The following is a 25556-nucleotide window of genomic DNA, read 5'->3' on the forward strand; positions in this document are numbered from 1 at the left end:
TAATATACCCACTCCCTTTACCTATCGTATGATTATACAGACTTATGACCTGATTTTAATATTATATAAATTTGATAAAATCATGAACTAATTCAGGGTGTGGTTCTAGAGCAACCTGACCTTGGCTTTGTCTGGTTGCTGAGGGTCTTGATATCATACAGTAATTTGATACTCTTCAAGATTTATAGGCTTTTTTTTTTAAAGATGTTGTCTCTTAAACTTTTATTTGAATCAGCCGAGATTCTGATCTTTTCAGCTTATGACAATTTCCAAAGTAGATTCATCTATCTTGGCTGAATGAAGTAATCAAACAATGATCTAGACCAGGTCTGTGCAGCCTTTCCTCAACGGCGGGCCACATTTGAGGGATGCGAGTAGGCCACTTAGCCAACCATCAATACACCATGGAATAAACAATGAGAAGCATGAAATTTTTTCAAGTTATTTATTCAATAACGTATTTCAATGTGCATAACAGACATATTTGACAAGAGCAAACGAAGCATTTGCTCGTGGGCCGCATTTCCCCCAAATTTTACATGGCGCCGTGGGCCGCACGAAATCATCTCGCGGGCCTTAGGTTGCACAGGCGTGATCTAGACTAAGACTAAGTATTATGGTTTTTATGAGATATCTCCATCAGATTGAAACAGACTTTTGCACTCAAAAATGGGTCATAGACATAAGAATAGTAGCTGTAGTGTTAATATTGTCTTTGTACCAGACCATCTTGTAAACCTACCCATCTGCAAGAAAGATGTCAAAGATTTTAGCAGCCCCATGACAATCAAATTTATGCCCATGATTTTATGGCTCAATTTAGCACGTCAGACTTCCAGCCTCCCAAAATGCAAAAGGAATTAGCTGATTCTAGTAATCTTACTAGTAATAATGACGTCATTTCCGCTGTGAATAACTTCTTTAGGATGACTGTAGAAAATCTTTTCTTGATCTGCATTCAGACCTTGCAGAATCACTAGCTAATGTGTGAACTATAGGAGGACTATGTAGAGCAGGCCCGTAGTCGGACTTGATTGTTCAGAGGAGCAAGTGATATATCTAGAGGGACAATGGTGCATGGTTTTTAGTTGCAGTAATATAGTTGATCGGTTGTCAGATTTTTTCAAGGGGGCAATAGCTCCTCTTGTCCCTTGTAGCTACGGGCTACCCTCATGCAGTCAGCCCTCTTACTCAATTATCTAGATTCTATAAGATTTGACCGACATTTACTATATTTATATCATAATATTTTCTTTTGTATTTTATGTTATATAGTATTGTCATTTATAAATCTTAACAATATAGTATACAATGAAACCAAGCTTCAATGAAATTGCTCTTACTGATAGCATCTCAAATTTCATAGTAATATAATATAAACTATACATAGATCAAAATCTTTTGATATAACAGTCACTGGCCTTGAATACAAACATTTTTATTTCAAACAGTTATCTTTTTCAACATAGGATGTAAGACTGGCTTGGTAAGTTGTTCGATCATAATATGGTTGGTTTTGAAACACGTTTGACTCTTTGGTTTCAAGAATGCAAGAAGTTCATGTGAAAACACTTACCAATGCTACATGTTCTCTGCTTTGTTGGTGTACTTGTCTACGAAGTAGAACAGAAAACATTTAGGACATTCCGTGCTTGTTTGTAATGTGTGTATGTAATGTAGGTTATCTATTCGAATTGACTAACTTGTTATAGCGTTGGTATGCTACAAATAATAATTTGTTATGAAACTATTATCTTGCTCCTAACTCAACTGTTATTATTCGTCAGTGGTTTGCCTTTGAATACACAATTTTAGCTGCAATCGGTAAGCAAATAGTTCTCGTTCTATTCACTGAATATATAACACATTACTGGTGACGGAATGGTTCACATTTTTAATGAACGAGAAGTCAGAAAACGTATAACGAGTGGGTGTCGACTACATCAGACTTATTTCTGTATACATAACTTGCATATTTGTTTAAATGTCGACTAGTTTATAAATATGAATGCATTGGAATTTAATTCTTCACATGCCAAGTATGCTAAAAAGAAATGGTGTGGCGGGAAGGATTGGTTGTAGTTCTCTTGTACTGAGACTCTGCCCATTTCAACTATGCAATGATGATGGGGTGTGGCTCGGATGACCTGCTTGAGATAGGTTGTGAACTGGGGATCAGTTTGCAATTGGGAATAGGTGCAGCATATAATGCATTTGTACCTAGAATGCAATGAGGTAGAAGCGTAGCATAGGAGACTGACTACGGTGCACCTGTTACTTTGTAACTATGGAATTAGAAAGGGAAGTGGAGCTGTGAAGATCGGTACAGTACAGTTAGGTTGGAACTTATTTGGCTACTACTCGAACAAACGAGAAAACGGGATGAACTACAAATGGGCTTTCCTCCAACTACTATACGGACTGGTTGAATCAAGTCCACGTTCCGGCTCTAAGGGGGCCCCAATCCCAAGAAAAAATTCAAGAGAGCATATGTTTAAAAACAATCCCGGGGACCACCACTCATTTTGTTGCTTTTCTAAGTATGCGATGGGGTAGTCTGGAATTCTGTCCAGAACTATATCCAATTAACCATACTATATACCACACGAATGTGTTTTCTTTATTGGTCTTATCCATGTCGTGTACCTGTTTCACCTCATTTTGGAACATATGGGTAAAGACATCATATATAAGATCATACATCGAGATTTTTCATTTTTTCTTGTAGAATGCTGAGAAAGTTTGGGGAGCGACTAATATCCACGGCCACTCAAAAACACCGAATTATATCGAAAGTAAAACGTTCGTTTCAAACAACTTCAGTCATGTCAGGTAAACGTTTAAATAATATGTGATGTAATGAGAACTAGCACAGATCTGAAGAGTCTTCGCAACCAATAGGGACCTTTAGAGTGGTAGAAACTAACAATGAATGCCGGACATATGGAATACCTACTGAAACCATTTTGCTCTCGACTTGGACGAAAGGAATTCTTGATTGATCATAATGAGTATTTTTATTAAGAGGAAAGGCAAAAAAGATCTGCGGTTGTTGCAAAACCATGTACATCATGACTCTGTTTTAGATAAAACGTATGAAGATCCAGAAACCTTAAAGTTTCTTCAGGATGTCCACAATTTAATGGTTGAAGAAGCTCTAGTAAAAGGAACCAAACGGGAAACACCGGTTATAGAATTTCAACACCCAGAAGAGTTGAAGGTAACTTTTGGAACCATGACAATGCATTTTGCTAAAAGTTTGCTCCAAAATCGAAATTTACCATAGATGGCTCAATAGATACCGATCTGCGTCCTTTGGAGAAATCTTCCAACCTCAACATCAGATCGTTTTGTTACCATCAAACCAAGTAGAGCTCACGAGTATCTCCTATACACATTAATGAGCCAGAATCCTCTTTCTAAAACTTGAATTATTATGTTTTTTACAATCTTTATATAAACATGTTATTTTGTTATATTTAGAAACTATTAAACCTACCAATTGGAAAAGAAGGGACATCGAATGCTGATATTTTAGAAGATTGTAAACGTATCCTCAAATATAGTGTCAAAACAGGTAATTAGCCAGTGGCTCAACTATATACTCCAGGCACCCCGACTTCGACAAGACCCCCACCCCTAGAAAAGAAATGAGAGCGTATGCAAAGCGAACCCATACGTGTGGGAGGGACCCACTCATCGAGTAAATCTAGTTGAGCGACGATAAATAGCCTTAGTTTGAGATAAGAAATATGTAGAATTTCAAAAGTTTTCTAAATTTTCAAGCTTTGGAATAATTCCCAATATCCTCATTTTGATTTTGATCAGTTTTGACGACGTCAAAAAACCTAACGGACGTTTCTTACATGTTGCTATTATGTCCTATAATGTGAAACTAATATAAGTTTATAGATTACTTTTGAAAATTAAAAACCTGAAAAAATCAGATAAACTTAATTCAATTAGATATGATGCACAGTTAGCAATTTCTTTAAGCTCATAGAAACATAAAAATAATTCAGTCGAAACTCAAATGATGATTTGTACATTAAAATAACATAGATAATAAATAAATCCCTACATTATTAGAGAAAGATTTATAATCGTCGTGTAAAATGTGGTTTACATATGGAGCCAATATGTAGAAAATGCTATAAATTTGGTTGGAACTGTCATTTTCGTGATGAATTTTCATGGGAATATGAAAATATAAACATCTCAAACTTCACTTGTCAAGTCTTTGTTTGAAGTTATATTGAGTATTTCTGTAAGATCTTTAAATTGTGTTAAAGGGGTCGCAGTTGCTCAGAATTTCTATCCGTTTACCCTTTGTCCGTGATGCAGGCTGTCATGGAAAAAGCGACTAGTCTTTCAGATAGGACAACAAACAGAGACCCTATGTGTTACAGACTTTGTTGGCTATAAAAAACAAAAACGACAGATGGAAATTAAAAAAGTAGGCTAATACATCTGTCCTGGCTAAATATCCCTCATTTCACACTGCATAGCGTTGTCCGTCTTTATTAGCCTCTTTTACTTTCCAAAAAGTGCCAAGCATGTTTGAATTTTTTTTTTGTCGTACTTTCAGGTAGTCTACAGTTTTATAACCAACTGTACAGTGGAGTAGAACCCTACAGTCTGGCTGGTTCTTGGGTCACAGATTCTTTGAATACTAATTTGTAAGTAGATCCACAAAGGTAATCATAGTACATTCTAGGGAATTTGAAACGATCATTATGATTTACAACGAGCTCAAGTTTTAAGCAGCCATGATTTTGGAACCATCCAAACTTTTGGTTAGAAATCTCTGTCAGAAAGGAATTAGGTGTCCCCACTTGGATTACACCCCTAAACACCCTGACACCCAGAGCCTCACAACATATGATTTTCTAAAACCCTTTTTCAGACACACCTTTGAAGTAGCCCCAGTATTTGTTATATTAGAACAATATATGGTTCAGAAAATATGCAAATTAATTGGATTTGAAAATGGCGACGGTGTTTTCGGAGCTGGTATGTGTAATTTCTGAAATTCAAATTTATTGCTTTTACCAAGATAATAAAGAGCAATCGACCTCCTAAAATTGTAAATGTTCGTTACCAATCTAAACAATATGTACTAAGGACTTCTGACTGAAAAAAAAAAACCTACATTGAAACCTTTTAAAATTATGATTGTCCTGTTCATCTCTTGAATTCCTCTTGACGTATTAGATTAAATTAATTTCGTGTATTTTTTGTATTTAGGTGGATCTTTTTGTAATTTAATGGCGACACACTTAGCTAGATACCATCGCTTCCCAGACATGAAAACTAAAGGAATGTACGACCAACCCAAATTAGATCTTTATGCATCTGATCAAGTAAGTCATTGCAACGAATCTGTTTGTATTTTTCGATTGATAAAGCAATTTTGTACAGTGGCGATATGTAAGAGTTATTATGTTTTCATTTCAAACGGCTATACTCTCAAATTCTAGTTCACCCGATTAGTGGGGGCCACATAGCGTTTGATAGGGAACTGGACATTGCCGAATGCGCGAAGCCAGTTGGATCCGATACTGTAGCCAGTGCTTCCTGGTTTCAGAAGAAAACTAATAAACATGGACTCTAAAAGAATACACACATGTTAACATACTATGACTGCCCATATCCCACCAAGTAAATGAAAGTGAAATGAATGGAGTTTTACGTCCTAAATATCCCACCAAGTAGGCTTTACAACCATGAAAAGCAATATCAAAAGTAGCTATTTTGTTTTTCAGGCTCACTATTCACTATTAAAAGCAGGTGGATATCTTGGATTTGGTACAGAACATATTATCAATGTTAAAACTGACGATAAAGGTTGTATGATAGTCTCAGATCTAGAAGCTAAGATCGAAGATTCCAAGAAAAAAGCAAGTAGTAATAAAATCTTACACTGTTAACATAAATTTTTCAGAAGTAAAATATGGACGAGAAAGCACTCAATGAAATAAATATTTTCCTGTTTATTTTTTGAATAACTGCATTCTTTATTTTTCAAAAAAGTGCAAACAATAAAATCTCCAAAAAATATTCATAACAATGGACATAAAGTCTGTTTAGGACATATTACTTATAATAAGATATATTTTATTAAGAATGCAATACTGACTTGTTATTTACATATTTTCAGGGAAACGTGCCGTTCTTTGTAATGGGTACATGTGGAAGTACAGTATTAGGTGCCTACGATGATCTAAATGCAGTAGCTGATGTTTGTAAGAAAAACAACATCTGGTTCCATGTAGACGTAAGTATAGATGTAACCAACCTTCACTACCCATCCATGATCTGACGGGATTGCTCTTTAAACCATGTTCTGAAATTTGACCCAATAGCATCAAAGACTGTAATAATTTATGCTAAACAATCAAAAAAGTACAATTACGGCTGAATATTCAAACTAATATTTAACAAATATAATTAATTTGCCCTCGCATAACTTGCCTCGAGACAACTTTTATTGAACATTAACTTAAATTGTATTGATTCAATATTAAATGACGCACAACAGGAGATGAATGACAATTTCGTCAGATCATATATGTCAAGTGAAGTCACTCAGACAAAAACCACGAAACCAAGAATTCAGATTTACACTTTAATCTGAAAGAGAAACGGAGACAAGTCGAAAGGAAATTTGATAACATGAAAGGCACTTTCTATCGAAGACAGTCATGTAGTGCAAAATGCCATATATTTAGCAAGAACAGCCAAACAACAAGTAGGTTATTAACGACGACATTACGTTTCGTTATCTTACCCCGAAATCTTATAATTTTGACAAGTAATTAAGTAACAAATCACAAGTAAATTTGATTTTTCAGGGCGCCTGGGGTGGTGGAGCCCTCTTGTCTTCGAAACACAGACATTTAATGAAAGGAGTAGAAAGGTAATACCATATTGATTTGATGAAATGTTTTAAGTTTGGGAAAATTGATATCAGCAGTGGCGCTCCCACTGTGGGACAAGTGTGGGTCATGCACTCTTCCCCCAGAACCGATATCGACCCAGCTTTGACCCCCACTTTCGAATTCTTATCATTGTACTTCGGAAAAAAGTTTCTCCCCTAACAAATCTGTGGCCCCACCAAGCCCCCTCATTTAATGAATTACAGAAACACCACTGATCGGAAGTATTAAATCAACCACTTCCTGTTTATAAACCTTGTGACTGGTTGATTGTTACAAGATAATGTGATACAGATTGAGCTCTGTCAAGAGAGTAAAAGGTTTACAAAGAACATTTCAATAATTAGTACATCATGCAAAATGATATAAAAATATTCAAAGGGTTTTTCTTGATAATTCTTTGATGTTTGGGGCGTATTTGTTTTAATGGAGCGGAAGTGGAATTTCTAATTTTCGGTTGTTGTGGTTAAATAACTAAAAGAATCGTGCATATTGTATCAATAAAAATAACGAGAAATAGTTGATAGTTATCAAAGCAGGTGCACAACAAATCAAACTTCGTGAAGCTATGTATCAAATTTAGAATTATTCAAATTCTCTTTTTACAGGGCTGACTCAGTTGCATTGAATTTTCATAAGATGGTCGGTGCTCAAATTCAATGTTCTGCAATTTTTGTGAAAGTAAAGGTATGAATCACATTGGTATAAAAAATTTAGCTTTTGAGCTTGAATTATTATTTACATTAAGCTCTAGTGAATAATCACTAGCTGGCGTCGTCAGTTAACTGTTGCACATTATAATCTGATGCCTCTGTACCATCCTGTCAAATAGTCTGTAAAGATTACGACGCTACTTTGTTTTCTTTTGTAAAAGTAACATTGTATGTAACAAAGATTACGAAATATGTCGTTTCGTGATACGAAATTCAACATTTTAGTCAACCATTTAAAAACATAAATCTGGAACAAAATATTTTAAGATTTCGTTTTAGATCTAATATTCAAGGTTTAGCAAAAAAGCCTGTGTCATGAAATTAAAATTAATTACAGGGTCTACTGGAGAAAACAAACAGAGCTTATGCTGAATATCTCTTCCAACCCGATAAATTCTATGACACGTCGTATGATATAGGTGATAAAACTGTACAATGTGGTAGGAAAGTTGATGTAACAAAATTGTGGTTATTATGGAAGGGGAAAGGTGACAAAGGTTTAGAAGAAAGAGTCGATAATGCCTTTGATAATGCTCAGTAAGTAAAAGAAGGTTCATAATTTGTAATATTCTACAATAAAATGCAACAAGATATTGGCCACAGCGAGAGGGTTTGTTTGTTTGTTTGGGGAAGGGGGAAGGGGGTTTGCTCAGGATTACCGATTACAATGTGAGGTGTAGACAGATATATCAAAAATAGGTATGTTCATCAACGTCAAGGAGACAGTACCTAACAGTATGTTTTTATCGTCATCTGTCGGTCCTTACAAGTATTTAGTTTTTCTGTTCTAGGTACCTTACTAAGAAAATTAACGAAACAGAAGGATTCAGATCCGTTTTACCTGAGGTGAATATAGTTTTATGTATTTAGAAGTCAATAAATGGTGTAGATGTCACACATGCTTAATTTTATAGGAGTTTCCCCGTTTCTTACATTTCAGTAACAGTTTCGGAATCATAGCGTTCAATTTAGAATAATACGATAATAATCACAAATGTTGAATTTATGGCTTTTGTATATACTTTCCAGTTTGCACTTCTATTCAAGTCGCTTGGTCCTTGATGATCGACTTTTGTATTGAAAGGAAGTTCGGTCTGATATGTATTAATTGGTTTTGAAATGTATACATTGTAATTACAGTATCAATGTACGAATATTTGTTTCTGGTATATTCCACCCAGTTTGAGGGGACAAAAGGAAACACCTGAATGGTGGGAAAAACTAGGAAAGGTACGTTGATACATTGTTTTTATTTGTAGTATTGGGTGTTTGAATGGTTTGTCTTTTTCCCACCAAAAGGTGCTCCAAATGGGAAAAACGTTGACACCCCTGAGCCACAAACCAATTCTTTGATATGCCTAGGCAATTATAATTTTACTTTTATACTTTCCATGTTCATGGATTTCTATTTAATATGCCAGTTAAACGTGATTTTGTGTTCAGATTAATGGGTAGGACTCTGGTATTGTATTGTGTGAACTATGTAAAGCGCTGATTAATGCAATGGTTATTTTGATTACAGATATCGCCAATAATCAAAGAGAGAATGATAAAGGAAGGTAGTTTAATGATTGGTTTTGTTCCCATCAAGATGAAAGGCCTGGTGAACTTCTTTAGAATCATTGTGATCAACCCAGCTTGTGAGCATTCTGATATGGACAGAATTTTATCAGAAATAGATCGACTTGGATCGGATCTGTAAAATGCGTGTTGTTAAAATGTAATATTGTGTAATCCTTATTAAAATCCTATTACATTTGTTTTATATTATCATATTTCAGTGTGGAAAAACGACTTATATATAGATACTTCCTTATACACTATAAAATTGCCCCATCCCACTTTTTGACTGGTGCACAAATCAACTCATTGAATGACCCACCTTAAAATTGCCCCATCAAGCACTAGGCCAATGCATATGTCAACTCATTTAAAATCATTTCAATGATCCATCGTAGGTCGACAGTGATAGTGGAAGTCAGACCTAGAGCGATAGATAACAGCGGAAGTAAGGCAGTGACACTAGATGACACCGGAAGTAAGACTCTGCGTCACTATATGACACCGGAAGTAAGATTAAATGACAACAGACGACACCGGAAGTAAGACTTCAAGTAACTGGATGACACCGAAAGTCAAACTTACAAGCATTCACCGGCAGTCAGACTTTGAGGGACTTAATGAGACTAAATCTCAAATTTGCAAGAACTGCCAAGCTTTTCCGTTTTCAAGCAGCCAATATAGCTGAAATGACATATTCAGCCTGCTCTGAAAACACAGGATTCAGGTATGCATTTCTTTATAGAAGAGCTGGATCACCGAAAGGCACAATATATATAAAAAGACAGAACACAATGGTAGATTTTTTGGTCTTTTTTATTTGAGTTTAGTGAAAACTGGCAGATGGACGGATCTGATAGGCGGAGGTAGCAATGAAATGCTTACTTTATCACTTTTATTTACAGAATAACAAAATATCCAAATATTTTCATCTAATATGATAGCGTTTATAACACAGTATGATTCATTATGGCAGTAATAGAGCTGTAAACATCACAGTCGTCTTGAGTCATCGATATTTGACACATGAGTCCTTAAGAGTCAAGATTGAGTTTGACTCATGGGTCACTGAAAGTGACTCGAACCAATATATCCGCCACGAGGCCATCAAGCTTGGATTGGTCCATATAAAATGAAGATCTTTATCAATTTAATTTTTCCGGTTTGAATCTCAAAAAACATAAATATGAACATATAACACTTACAAATATGATTCGGCGATTTTTAAAGTAATTTTTCCTATTGAAGATTAAAAAAATTGAAATAAATTGTCTAATGAATGAAGAAAGAGTTTTTATGTGTTTGCTCAACTGAAGCATACTGGTCCAAGCTCTACAGCCAGTTCTTGGTTAGCTCCACCCACATCATATAGACCTATATCTCGAATTGGTAATCTTGACATACGATTATTTTTTGTTACTACAGCTATCACAGATTTCTTCCATGTGCCATCCTTAACCTGAAAAAAGATAACAATTCTTTCGATTAATCCAAAATTAGTCTTGTTTTCAGGTTTCAGCAAAACTTCCTAAGGCCCTGGCATATTTCAGACTTTCGGTTCCCCCCTTGCGACGTTTGATGCTGCTTGAATCTTTTCTCATAAGCAGAGTGAAAGCAGTCAATAATCGAATTCCGTGAATTATTTGCACTGTAATATTCACCTTTGGCGTTGACAGGCAGTGTATTTTGTGTAGGTATCCGAGCATTTCCCCCTTAGCGTGTCAGCTTTTATTGTCATGTTGGTTTTAGCTAACGAAAGGAAATCTAATCGAACACACCCATTGAATCAACAACTCGCTACTTACCCTACATCCGTCTTCTCTGACTCGGTATTTAAAGCCCTTTTTACCATCTGGTGACATGATTTCAAAATCATCACTTAATAAATCAACGGCATGTTCATAGTTGCCTGATGCTTTATCGTAAACGATGTTGGTATTTTTACACTTAATGGTGATTTCTTGTCGAGCTCTATTGTGGTGTTTTCGGAAGAAGTTGAAAATGGAATCATGTTTAGCATAAACGAACTGAAATAGAGAAGGTAAGGATATTATTTTCTCTAGATACCAAAAGATATGGTCGATAGACCAAGGCTCCATAGATTACGATTACTTAATAGACGAAATTAAGAGGTGAAAACACATTTTATGGTAAACAATGGTAGTTGTTAATAACAATACAGTATGCTATACAATAACTCAGGAGTAGTGTATCATTAGGTAAAGGTCCGTTATTTGACATAAAATACCAGTAAACGAAAAACAGTAACAGGATTCCACAAATTGCTTATCAACAAGGCACGAACAAAGTTCAATAGATTACTAGTCATTACATATCTGATAGTAACGACATTCCACTAGACAATTCAAGACAATAACAGACAGATTTCAACTTACTCTAGCATCATCTTCGCTTCCTTGTCCAGCAACATCGGCAAAGGATTGTCTACCTCCAAAGGTATCAAACCATGATTTCTTGGGGAACTAGAATTGTAATCAAATGACAAGATTATAGCACTTCATAGAATATTGAATAACAGAAACAAAATCTAATGTTATGGTAAATTGTCTACGGAAATCGGTTGTTTGCTCCTGCTACATACATTATTGGAACGCTTATGGCTTTAATTTGTACTGTCTGTGTTTCTTGTAATTTCACAGGAAACTTGAAACCAGATTATGAAGGCATTATTCCAATTATCATTCACATTCAAGCGGAAAATGTTGACGCCATAATCCATCAAAATATTTTCTGGAATTACAGAAACCAAAGACAAAGTCTTAAGAGGCTTTGTATGTTCAGGGCTACTTGTACTCACTTTTTCTTTGTAAGCTGGGATACAGGTTTCGTTTTTGCTGAATGTGCAGTAGACTTTAAGAGCATCACCGATTCCACCACCATTAGGATCAACAAAGTAGTGGCCTGTATTTAAACAATACATGTTATAAACACTTGTTGGGTTACGTTGAACGTAATGCATTGGCTCTTTGGGATGGTTAGAAAAACTTCCCCTTTTTAAAAGACCTTTAACATGCCTGGAACTGCACACATAGGGCGGGCAGGTGTAAATATGTCTCGCATAAAAATGTAGCAAAGATCCATGATAGTAGTGATAGCGGTCCTTCAGAATGGAATAGCCATTTTGTTGAAAATTAGATTCAATACATACCATCTTCGAGATGAGGTTGAGCCAAATGAAGATCTCTGCAGTTGATAGCTGGAGAATCTTTCTCACCAGTTGGGGTTTCAATCTTGGAAATTTCTTCTTTGACTTTCTCCATAAGTTTAAGGGCTTTCTTGGTCTAAACATAAAAATTGAATATGCCTAAAAAATCTCAGGCAAAACTCACAAAACGCGATGATGCATTTTGATCCTTCGATGTCGGATTCCTTCGGATTCGCCATTTTATGCAGAGACGAGCGAAGCTTTTTTTTTATCAAAGCAATGCCTCTGTATGAAATATGATGCATGAAGCAAAGCAATAAAAGTTATAAATATATTGGAGTTAGCAGGATATAAGGAAGGCTGATCGATATATAGGTAAAATTAAACATTCTCCGCATTTTCGCAAAGTCGCCTTCATTATGACTTGTTTCTGTCTTCTCCTTTTCCTTTAAAAATCTTGAACTATGCCTTTACTATAGAGGACAAAGTATAGGGATGTTATGGAGGCACGTAGATTGCTCAAATAATGCAAGTTTCAAAATAACATTTTAAAGCATCCAACCAAAACATCTTTCACAAAATGCACAAGCAGATATATGACCGTTCCAGAGCTTGCAGTTGAAGGTTATCAATGATAAACCATCGCAGCGACGTTTGAGAGATGATGCAATATATATAAAGGGAATAAATAAATAAAAGCAAAAGGAATTGCTATATATAAATAATTTTTGAATAAAATGTTAACCTCTTGGTCAATTTCATCTGCTGCGTCAGCCTGAAACATAATTAAAACACAATTTAATTTATGCAAAAATTTCATTTAGATTTCATTAATCGATAAGGCAAACATACTGATCTCAATCATTAACAAATGCTAAATAATGTATCCCATTAACAATATTTTTCATAACAAGGACTATTAAATTTCAGTCATATTCATGTGGATGTCATTAATGGAAAGGTCCCTATATCCAATAATTGCATGTCCTTTTGAATGTATTTGAGGATAAATGATAAAGTAGTCTCATCTTGAAATAATTCGGTGTACAGTATCAAAATGAAATGAAACGCATATATAAGCTGATAATAATAGAAATTACTTCTAATAAGAATTTTGAACCTAAAATGTTCACTATGAGAACAGCAATGTCAATCGCAACAATAAGCAGATGAAATATGTATTATTTTATTAGTGCAGAAGCGACCATGAGTATATGACGATCTGAATTTTAGTAATAACAACAGTATTAGTAGCTAGCTTGATCTAGGCTACTGATGGGTACGTTGCTATTGAGACCCTTGAACCGAGGTTCAACGTGAACTTTGATTTGACATTTGACAACGTGAACTTTGATTTGATATTTGACAACGTGAACTTTGATTTGATATTTGACAACAACGTGAACTTTGATTTGATATTTGACAACGTGAACTTTGATTTGATATTTGACAACGTGAACTTTGATTTGATATTTGACAACGTGAACTTTGTTTTGATATTTGACAACGTGAACTTTGTTTTGATATTCGACAACGTGAACTTTGATTTGATATTCGACAACGTGAACTTTGATTTGATATTCGACAACGTGAACTTTGATTTGATATTTGACAACGTGAACTTTGATTTGATATTTGACAACGTGAACTTTGACTGATATGTAATGTACTTGCTTTAATTGATATATGACAACTTGAACAACGTGGAATTTTATATAATATCCGACAACGTGACCTTGATTTTGGATAATATACTCTATAGTCGTTCCGTTACTCCTTGACTTTTTATCACTTGTTAATTTCATTCGTACAATTATATCATTCGTACCGTAAAAGGTCATTTGTATTTATCATGACCCAGCACATGACATTTTTGTCATGTTAAAACGTGACTCGCGATTCAGCTATTTGTTCACACTGACATGGTCCCAAAGGTCCCCTAAAAACTACAACGTACCTGGTAAGGATCGCCTTTTACCTCACTTTGGAAGAAACCAGAAATGGCGTTAGAGTAGACACTTCGTCCAGGGGGGCCCTAGAATGAAGGAAAAGGTATTAAAACGCTTGAATGATATGAAGTTATAAGGAGATATAGTTTTTACACCTTAATCAACTGAGATTTAAGATTTTTCATTTCGCCTCCTGATAAAATCACCGTATTTTCTTTGGAATCTTAAAATATAACTTAGAATCATATAATTTCAAATGGCAAGCTAGAATATAACAAGTTTCAATGTTCAAAATTTAGTTGAACCACTTGTGACTCTAGGACTTCATTCGTGTAATCTTAAAGTTGAGCATACTTACGGGTGGACCACGTGGGCCAACTGGACCACTTGAACCCTAAAATGAAAATGATAAGAGTTATAAAAAATGGTCAATCTTACTACCACCATTCAATCTTCTCTAGAACATTAAATCTCAAGATGCCAAGCCTAGTTATTGAGGCAATTTTCTTTGTATGCAATTCGGCACTCATATAAATTATATTTTATTCTATTTATAAATAGCTCTCTTGCTTTCATAAGGATAACCAAAAGATGTTACAACTTACGCGTCTTCCGTCTTCTCCTGGTCGACCTCTGGGACCCTGGAATAAAGTGATATGGATACACACAAAAAAAAACAAACAACCCTCCATTTTTATTTGGCCCTGTTCAGATACGTAACCAGTTACATGTTTGTTTTCATCTTACTACACCAGAGTACTTCACCGGAGGGTTCATCCACTCAGAAGACGCAATCTAAGCTGTTAGTATATTTCGCAACCTAACCAGGGAAAAGCAACGTTTCGATGGAGCTGAAACGAGCAGCAACGAATTTTAATACAGTAAATATATACTTACGGGTTGACCGATTGGACCTTCTTGACCTGGAGAACCATCAATACCCATACTACCTCTCTTTCCCTCGGATCCCTTGTAAAAACAAAACAATCAGTATCATGAGGCATCCAAACATTAATATAATTCTAAATTGTAAAGACTAGAAGATCACTCAAACGGGAATAATAGCAAATTGTCACAAGGAGTAGAACGGTGCTATACATTCTTTACAACATAACAAAGCGATAATGACCCTTAAGTCCTTTAGTCATTTTATCCAATTTTGTATTTTTGTCTCTTTCAACTTCCCGACCTCTACACTAATGTTGATCCCACTAGTCTATGTTTTCTCTTGTGCATTGGTCCATCTTCTTTTAACCTTATCATTTAATTTTATTGGCACTGGCCGTTTCCGTGCATTATTATTGAAGTAAATAAAAACTTACTCTGTTGCCTTGAGGTCCGGGTGGACCTGGAAGACCAAGATCACCAATTGGACCCTGCAATAGAAGAACGCTTCATGAAAAATACTGCATTTCTGACTAACGAATTAAAAAAGAAATTGAGTTATGAATATCCAAGATCCTCTTTTGAAATTTTCAAGAATATTACAGTGAGCCAAACTTTACCTATAACAAACTAATTTAATAATTCTTTTTTCCCAGTTCCTTAGTTTTTAGAATGGGGAACACTGAGCTATATTAACAAATTAACCAAATAAATCATAATAATCCCCCAATAAATTAAATTCCCTAAATTCATCTTTTGAAGTTTGAGATTGGGGAAAACCGGATCTTTTTTCAATGAAGCTACTAACCTGAGGTCCTGGAAGACCGGGCATACCAGCAAATCCTGGGTCTCCCTTATCTCCTGTTGGTCCAGCATCACCAACTGATCCTTCGGGTCCTTGAATACCTTGTACACCCTGAAAACAGATTTGATAATAATAACTAGTTCCGGATAAACACTTCGGGAGATCCAACATTAAACTAAAAAAAGCCACATTGAGAATTCGCTTTATAAAAAGCAGCTTAAACAATGAACAAGCAATTGCAATTGTGTGTCTACTTTAGAAATCCGAGCTTAAACAATGGACTAATACAATGCGAGTTCACCTTGTGCAATTCAGCTCAAAACATAAACAAAAGCTGGTTGCAAATTTCCTCCATTGATTTATAATCTATCTGTAAAGTAACAATAGTAAGCAATACTTACAGGAGGTCCTCGTTGTCCAGCACGTCCTACTCGTCCTACGGGTCCAACTTCTCCCTGAAAGAAACATCGAATTAATATTTATTAAGAACTTTAAACTCAGTCCAATAGATAGTTTTCCATTTTAAGATGGGATGTAAAATGATCATAAAATATGAACGCATATAATTCACTATTACACTTTTAGAATTCTGGTAGTAAAAAGATTAGTTCCAACTTACTCTTAATCCAGGTTCTCCACTTGGTCCGGTGGCACCAGCAGATCCGGGTGGTCCCTGAAAATAATGTATAGGTTATAGTATGTGACGCTTCGATTAATGAAAAACAGAAATTTCACTAATAACGCATCAATAGTCTCCTGAAAATGTTTCTATAATATGTCTGCTACAAAGCAAAAACACATTTCCCATATCAATGCATCGTCTAATGTTTCTTTAAAATTTCCAATGCAAAATAAAGTCACAATCATTTTCGAATACTTACAGGTAATCCAGGAAGACCTGGTCCTCCAACTAAACCAACTTCACCATCGGGTCCCTTCTCACCAGGTCGTCCAGAAGTTCCAGGGGTACCATCATTACCGGGTGGTCCCTAAAACATAAATAAAGCAGAGGTTATTTGATAGTGAACACTTCGACGACACCAAATTTCCTCGGATTACCTCACGAATGTGAACATCGTCGTGTAATTCTCCTCTGTCCTAATTTTATGCTCATCCTGTTGTACCAATCTATCAAATCAAAAGCATCCTACAGACACTAGAATTAAACCTACGTGACATCTTGAATACCCATTAACCCTTAATACGACATAAGACATAGTAAAAATATGTAACAGTTTCGGATGTATTGAAGAGACAATGTGACAATACAAATAATCATTCTCTACTCAATTTCAAAATACATCAAACTACGACCCTTATTTGCCAAATCGCTTTGCTCTGTAATACTTACAGTAGGTCCAGATTCACCAACCATACCAGGATTACCAGGGTTACCAACAGGTCCAGAAGGTCCGGGAAGACCGTTTCGACCTCGTCTTCCAGCTTCTCCTCGTGGTCCCTAAAAGTAATATTTAAATTATTCATATCAGATTAAAGAATACAAAATGACTCTTAAGAAATATTGAAAATGAAATGGCACTTAGGGGTTATACATAGTTAACCACTCATATAATCGAAAAAAAAGTTTAGATTGAGGACTTCCAAAGTGAGGAAATGCACATCTTGATTTATTGAGAACAACTTACAGTGGCTCCGGGAGATCCAGTTGGACCTCGTTCACCACCAACACCGGGTTGTCCAGGCTCACCACGTTCACCACTTGGTCCGGGGGCACCAGTTGGTCCAACAGTTCCCTGAAATTTCAAAATATCATTTGTACAACTGTATCAGTAACTGCGTGAAACAGTATATCTCATATTGTTAAACCTTAATCATCATCATCTCTGGCGTCACAGATTTCAGACTAAAATGAAATTTGTCCTTTTCTGTCTGATTAAGGTATACTTTCATTTGTACTTACAGGGGTACCTTCTTCACCTCTGACACCTTTGTTTCCAGGGAGACCGGGTTGTCCTCGGGCACCATTGCTTCCAGGTTGACCAGGTGATCCAGTTCCACCTCGAGATCCCTTGATTCCAGGAATTCCGGGAGGTCCGGATGGTCCGGGAAGACCTTGTTGTCCGGCACGACCAGGGGCACCAAGAGCTCCGGGATTACCCGGTTCTCCAGGAATACCATCAGCTCCAGCATCACCACGGGCTCCTTGTCGACCAGCAATACCTCGTACACCCTACAATATGTAACGAAATCAAAAAAGCTCAAAAAGTATAATTCATATGGAAGAAATCGTATCACAAATTGTTTGTGTTTGCTGTTTAGAATATAATATATAAAATCCATTGACAGTACCAGGACATGATTGCATTATTGTGAATTATTCTCAAATAAACTTACAGAAGGTCCAGCTGCTCCTGGTTCACCAGCTGCTCCAGCATCTCCGGTTTCTCCCTTAGATCCTGGGGCACCTCGTTCTCCCTTCATACCGTTAGGTCCAGCAGCTCCCTAAAATAACAGTGGAGAAATTAAATCAATCTAAGATCACAAACTACCAAATATACACTAGAAATGTGTGTATCACTAGACACTAGATTTCACGCAGTAAAAGTCTATAATTTTGGCATATCAAGCATAGACAAAAATTTAAATCACAAACCATAAAATACAATCTGGAGAGGATACAGCCCTCTTTCTCCCTTCCTAGAACGAGCAATGAATAAATTAATGATACTTACGGGAAGACCGGGGTATCCTTGTTCACCTTGAGGTCCAGCAACACCACGTTCTCCAGAAGCACCAGGGGGTCCAGATTCTCCTCTTGATCCAGCGTCACCTGCAGCTCCTTTAGCAGCTGGTGGTCCAGCAAGACCAATAGGCCCGGGTGGACCTCGGTTACCGGGAGGTCCAGGACGTCCGGGAGCACCATCAGCACCATTGTTACCAACATCACCCTTAATGAATTAAAAAATTTAGTCGTAAAAAAAAGCAACAAATAAGAAATAAAACACGAAATAAAGCTTTGAGTTCGCAGAACAGGCATAATAAGTAAGAGATTTATTGTTCTCTAAAAAGGAAAAATATGAAAGAAATCAAATGACTATACTTACCAAATCACCACTTGTACCAGGGGGTCCGACGGGTCCTCGGGGGCCACGTAAACCCTGAAATATAATTAGCATAGCATTAAAATACAATATGATATCGACAATCAAATGGCAACTTATGGATCAAAAGAATATAAACATCATGAAAAAGGAATGGAATGAAAAATTATACTTACAACAGCTCCTTGTGGGCCACCTTCTCCTTTGATACCGTTTTCTCCGGGTGGACCCTAAATAGAAACAAATCCAATACATATATATGTAGTTGCTTTGTAAGAAATTACAATCACAATGTATATTTCTTAGAGCTAAATACTGGAATTTGGTTGGCACCTGGTAAATGAACAATCATGTAAAGAAAATTGATATCCGAGTTGCCCAAAAAAAAAAGCGCAGGTGTTATCCTTTCCTTTATCCCGGACTTTTATAAGGAATATATAGAATAAATAATCAACTTACTCGGTTACCATCAGGTCCTGGTGGACCATCTAAACCAGCAAGACCAGCTTCTCCTTCTGCTCCAGGTTCACCTCGAGCTCCAGGGAAACCACGCTCACCCTATAAAAACAATGACGTTGTTTAATCATTCGAAACATCCTTATGCAGATCAACATACAATATACGAGATGCTCCATAGTTTATATTGATTTTGAGAGATACTATAGATCTATTATAATACTATAGAAATGATAAGGTAATTACTTACTCGGTAACCATTTTTACCAGGTGGACCAGGAGGTCCGGGAACACCAGGTTCACCATCAGTTCCAGCAGTACCAGGGTTACCAGGTAATCCAGGAGGTCCCTGAAAAGTAGGTAGACATCTATAAATACCAATCGCACTCCGATAAGGACTTCGTAAAACTGTTATATGACGAGAGATATAACAGAATATAAAAAAATATTGTTACCAACAGTGTTTCGTCGAGGACAACTTTCCATTAAGATGATAATTTAACCTCATCATTTATAATATGCAAATATCACTTAATCCTACCTGGAATCCGTTGGGACCATCAGGACCGACTGGACCACGTTCTCCTTGTTCTCCCTGAAATAAAATACATAATCAAATCATTACGTGTGAAAAGGGATATATCATTTTTAAAATTAGTCGAAAACAATAAAAAAGTCTCATTTTTCAAATGACTTGGTCAAAGATTTTCTACGTTAGTGTAATCAACTTAAGTGATCATCGGTTTAAACTTCAGGGCACTTAAAAGCGTTGATCAAAATAGTGCTTCACCAGATATCTGCACATAGCCCCTCCAATATGTTCATATTGTGACATAGCAAGATTATAATCATCTATACAATACCTCAGGTCCGGGAGCACCTTGGGGTCCCATTTCACCGGTAGATCCAGCATCACCAGGTGCACCTCGTTCTCCTTGAATACCGGGGCTACCACTTTTACCTTGGGATCCCTAACAAAATGAAATTGATGTACTTTATATGATTAAATGAAAAATAATACGAACTATGTAGATTCTTTAATGCAATACCGATGTGACAGATGCAATCTTAAAGTAGTATCAGGAGATCTATGCAGAACAATGTCATTCACCAGAGGTCTAAGATTATATAATGTACTTTATAGACTTGAATATTGTGCATATATCCCCACACGTTCATGTCTCAGCTTGGTGTTTAATCTACAATCGAAATCAAAAAAGGAAACTTACTCGTTCTCCAGCAGCTCCTTGTGGACCTTGAGCTCCGGGTGGACCAGTTTGTCCAGGAGGTCCCATCTCACCAGGTCGTCCATCGTTACCGGGAGGACCCTGTATATAAAGAAATAACATTTGTTGTAATTTCCTGGCGGCAATCCAGTCCACTGGAAATATCAAACTTACAAAATAGCAATGTGTAATCTCCAAATGGAGCGCCGAGTTAGGGTCAAACCACAGAGAGGCATATGGGTTTCCGGAAGGGTGAGCAGCATGGGCTGCCTCGCTGCCTACACCTGCCACAATGTTTTATTATTGTTATCTAGAACTTGAAACCAACAGGATAATAGACTCAATCTTATGAAGTTTCGGATCCAAACATTAATACAGCTGGTTTGTAAAAGTACTGTAACACAATTGTTCTCACAATATCATTACAAAAGTATACTTACAGCAGGTCCTGTAGCTCCAGATTTACCATCAGGTCCTGGTGGTCCGGGAGCACCCTGAAATAATCAGTATAATTTGTTAAATTGGCTAATGAGACACCATTTGTCCAAAGACTTTTACATTGTGAATGATTTAAAAAAGTTATTAAGCTAGTTTCACATCTACTTTAAATAATTCGTCAACTCATAGACTATGGCAATGTCGGTTTGGTTTGAATGAACGATGTTTTCCTTAGAAACAGAATAACTGAGAAGATTAAACCAGAATCTAGCTTTACTTACAGCTTCTCCTGGGGCTCCTGGTGGTCCAGGTCGTCCGGCTTCACCCTAAAAGAAAAACATTCAACATTATATTCACACATCTTCGCGAGAGCACTAATAATGGAAAGGCACTTTTTTTTATCACCAATCATGTTTTTGCCAATAGAGTGATAAAACTGAACTATGTATAGATAGAAAAAATGTAAATCATTCGATAAAGAGTCGGTTACATTATACGTGGTAAGTTCACTTGATAAAAATAAAACCCATGGGTGCTATAAATTACCATCTTGATTGCAACTCAGCTTAACGAATTGAAATAAAGGTCAATGATGCTTCAGTATGCTTCAATAAAACTAAAGTGCTTCTGGATGAATCAACAAGGATCGACACGAGGAAGTAGCAGATAAGGTCTTACCATGGATCCGGATTCACCTCGAGATCCTCGGCTACCTGGTTGTCCATCTTCTCCTTTGGCTCCGGGGGATCCAGGAGATCCGGGAATACCTCGTCCACCGCTTAAACCCTACAACGTAAGAACAAGCTAGCTGTAATTTAAGCGTATTGGAACACATTACCTTTAGTGTGGGTTCTTATCTAGGTTTATGTGTGACCTTAAAAAGCCACCTTTCCTCATTTTTCAAGTCGACTCTGTAAATGGTTTCTCATGAGCTGGGAAAGATCAAAGGATTCTCAAGAACCTCCTCATGATAAATCGTGTTTTTGAAGATCGTATAATTAAAGAATACATACTCGTTCTCCTTCTAATCCAGTTGGTCCAGGTGGGCCTTGAGATCCACGTTCTCCCTGTAAAGAAAAATAACCTCATGAATTTTGTAAATGATATCAACCTTGCATGAATACAATTTAAATTTTGGGACGTCACAAATAAGAATCCAAAATTACAATTTCAATGAATGAATATTTTATATCAATCTAAAATAAACTGCTAAGATTAACTTTTCAATGAAAAAAAACAATGTAACCCTAGAAATGTATGAACATGGTGCTTACTCTCTTTCCTTGGATTCCAGCTGGTCCAGGTCGTCCTCGTTCACCAGTTGATCCAGGAATACCCTTTGTACCTTGTTCTCCCTTGTAACCGTTTTGACCACCTTCTCCCTATAATAAGAATTAACCTTTATAAAGTATGGATTAAACCAAATAGACAGAATAACGAAAATACTGGTTTTGTGCTGGGACAATTGAACCTCGTGTAATTTAAAGACGAAATGAAAATACCCAATGAAAATACATGTATCTATATTTCACTAAGAGGAAAGATGGCGTTGAATGTTTAGCACCACTATAAGACAATTAGACATGTGGCGCAAACTTTAATATAAAGAAGTATATAAATACTTACAGCAGATCCTTTGGCTCCGACAGATCCAGGGCTACCAGTAAGACCGGGTGGACCTCGAGGTCCGGGGAATCCGGGGGCACCAGAAGCTCCAGGATCACCCTAAAATAGACCAGAAAGGATCAGTATTGATGTTATACGTTCCAAATACACAATTTTTATATTTGATTGAAACATGTTAATGATCAGTAATATAATAATTATTTGTTTGTAAATGTTGCCGCCATTCAACTCAAAACATATAAACTAGTATTATTCAACAATACTAACATATAAACATAAACAATAGTTAACAGTAGTAATTAAAGCCCCTCAATAACAAAACTCTGGAATAAAATTCATCTACTTACAGTAGATCCCTTCTCACCATCAGCACCATTCATACCAGGTTGTCCGTGTGCACCAGGTTCTCCATCAGGTCCGGGTGTTCCAGGTTCACCACGAGCTCCTTGTGGACCGAATCCTCCTTTAGGTCCGCTTGAACCAGCAGCTCCCTAAACACGAATAAAACACACTTATCATTTAAAGAATGTCGGTTATGTGGGTTAGTTAGGATAAGCATCCTTTCGCTCCTGCTCAGTTATAGTTAAGGATATCTATTGCAAGAGCCGTCATGTTAGTCAAAGCTGGTTTGCTATTCGTTTGTCCAGCAAGAGTTACCATATCGTGTGTCGAGTAATAGAATTATTTCTTTCTTTCAAAGTTGGATCGTTTTATCACCGGATGTTTCATCTGTGACTTTCATGCAAAAATAGTTCTTACCTTAATACCAGGTTGTCCGGGGATACCAGGTGGACCAGGTTGTCCGACGGGTCCACTTGGACCAGGTTGACCAGCTAAACCATCAACACCTCTAAGACCCTGCAAAATACATCAAGAAACCATGACACTCATATCGCAGATATGGGCTTTTGTAAGATCTCTTTTTCTCATACAAAAATCTGCTGTCGAGTGCCATTGATGCAACAAAGGCCGTCTAAAATCATTGCATTTTAACTTTTTAATGATTTTACTCGAAGTTCAACTACAATTTTGAAATTTAAAGAATAGCTATTCAGTTTGTAATAAATGATTCCAATGAGCTACTACTATTCATGAAAGTTGAGGTTCCACAAATCTGGAAATTTATAAGGTTACTTACTTGGGGACCAGGGAGACCATCTTGTCCTCGTCCTCCGGGTGGACCTCGGGGTCCTTGTGGTCCATTGGCACCGGGAGCACCAGGGCTTCCGACGGGTCCCTGAAAAATAAATAATATACATATTATACAATCTTTGTTGGCCTATAGATTGATATTTTCAATTGAATTGAAACATCCCAAGGCTGAATTTTGCATCGTATTGGCAAATCGATATTAAAGTGGTACCCCGCCCTGCATTCTACAGACTTCTTTTGTAATTGTGTGCAATACTTTATCTTGAGTGTCTCTGTTGGTGGTACTTTTATATCGAACAGTGATTTTTATTGAAGAGGAATATCAGGCGACTCGATGCGATCCTATTCAATGCTTCAGTAGAACCGTCCATATATTCTGTAGAGGAATATAAAACGACACAATGGGTACAATATAAACAACTGCTATACTGAATCAATTCAACTATGATCTATTCATAGCCATTATTAGGTTTAAATACACTTACAGTTTCACCAGAAAGACCTTGTTCACCTCGTTTACCTCGGAATCCTCGGAAACCCTGAAATCAGATATAAATTAAGATAAGAAGAATAATTTAATAGGATTTATAATTTGCAGAATTAGAAAATTAAAATATTGTCAATAAATATGCAAAAATTTAAAACATTTAAAAACGTTTAATCGAAGACATACAAAGTGACAGCCAAATACTTGTTTTAAAAAATCAATTGTTTATACTGTAAACATAAATGATAAATGATAAAAGAAAATTGAAAAAGATCTTTACCTTGTGTCCTTGGGATCCGGGCATACCAGGCATACCAGCAGGTCCAGGGGGCCCCTAAAATACAAATTGCATAATTTGATCAATTCCAAACTGACGACTAACGATGACAGTACACTGATGTCTATAAAGGGAGAAGAATGAGCATTTCATAATATTGAAGATGACAAACAGTTTCTTTCTTTTCTTGATCTATTTCATTCGCTGATGCAATGGAGAGGAAATAAGCAATACTTACTCTGGGTCCAGCAGGTCCGGGTGGACCATCATTTCCATGTCGGCCACTTTCTCCATCAGGTCCAGGTGGCCCGGGATTACCGTTCTCTCCGCGGGATCCGGGGGGTCCCTACAAATATGGGATTAATTAATTCATTATGATTAAGATGCAAGGTTGTTTCATTCAAGATAATGCCTATAGGTTAAAGCTATAGTGTAAATGTTATTCGGTAGTTAAAAGACAGCAATCTATGACTTCAAAGTAATTCTCTTAAATTCCAAAAAAAGAGTGATATTATGCAGTTATAATCTAAGCGCCCAGGGCATTAATCCGTGTATTGTACCATCAATAAATGAGTCAAACTTACAGGTGGACCTGGATCTCCATGATCTCCTCTTAAACCTTGGGGTCCTTGTGGACCAGCTGAACCGGGTGGTCCAGGGGGTCCTCGTGGTCCCATGGGGCCCTGAAAATGAAAGTACATATTTGTTGATCTGGTCATAAAATACATGTAAGTTATTGAAGGATTTCCTCAAGAGGGTTTGTTTGTCTTTGAGTCTGGCTTGAAATTAGACAAATTCGAATGCCATGTGTAGACA

General features: G+C 36.6%; 2 protein-coding genes across 2 annotated transcripts; one reads left to right on the forward strand and one right to left on the reverse strand.

Moving 5' to 3' along the window:
• Positions 1–3007: 3007 nt before the first annotated feature.
• LOTGIDRAFT_127363 (hypothetical protein) lies at positions 3008–9353 on the forward strand (the record flags this gene model as incomplete). Its single annotated transcript, XM_009063405.1, has 13 exons — positions 3008–3220; positions 3484–3577; positions 4589–4679; positions 4907–5013; positions 5248–5363; positions 5766–5904; positions 6126–6277; positions 6855–6919; positions 7547–7625; positions 7989–8188; positions 8443–8497; positions 8792–8881; positions 9174–9353. The coding sequence occupies 13 exons, from the start codon at positions 3008–3010 to the stop codon at positions 9351–9353; spliced, it is 1581 nt and encodes a 526-aa protein (XP_009061653.1).
• A 656-nt stretch (positions 9354–10009) lies between these two features.
• LOTGIDRAFT_194221 (hypothetical protein) lies at positions 10010–24772 on the reverse strand. The gene is made up of 38 exons (XM_009063406.1): positions 24744–24772; positions 24462–24515; positions 23963–24061; positions 23584–23682; positions 23172–23315; positions 22825–22923; positions 22473–22580; positions 22212–22265; positions 21877–21984; positions 21480–21524; positions 21201–21254; positions 20764–20862; positions 20398–20505; positions 20076–20129; positions 19785–19883; positions 19538–19636; positions 19255–19308; positions 19082–19135; positions 18710–18925; positions 18372–18479; positions 17938–18207; positions 17663–17770; positions 17368–17475; positions 16898–17005; positions 16636–16689; positions 16418–16471; positions 16020–16127; positions 15649–15702; positions 15224–15295; positions 14932–14967; positions 14685–14720; positions 14335–14412; positions 13123–13152; positions 12381–12513; positions 12030–12133; positions 11608–11694; positions 11017–11238; positions 10010–10670 (listed from the first exon to the last, which is right to left on the reverse strand). The coding sequence occupies exons 1-38, from the start codon at positions 24765–24767 to the stop codon at positions 10518–10520; spliced, it is 3594 nt and encodes a 1197-aa protein (XP_009061654.1). The 5' UTR covers positions 24768–24772; the 3' UTR covers positions 10010–10517.
• Positions 24773–25556: the final 784 nt, after the last annotated feature.

Source organism: Lottia gigantea (assembly GCF_000327385.1).
Source record: "Lottia gigantea unplaced genomic scaffold LOTGIsca_57, whole genome shotgun sequence".
Lineage (NCBI taxonomy): Eukaryota > Metazoa > Mollusca > Gastropoda > Lottiidae > Lottia > Lottia gigantea.

Coding starts and splice junctions, on each gene's coding strand:
- LOTGIDRAFT_194221 (XM_009063406.1), bottom strand. CDS start 24,767: ATGCCCGGATCCCAAGGACACAAG. Junction 17,476..17,662: donor CTGGATCTCCCGGAGCCACT/GTAAGTTGTTCT, acceptor TATTACTTTTAG/GGACCACGAGGAGAAGCTGG. Junction 12,134..12,380: donor TCAACCTCATCTCGAAGATG/GTATGTATTGAA, acceptor GTTTAAATACAG/GCCACTACTTTGTTGATCCT.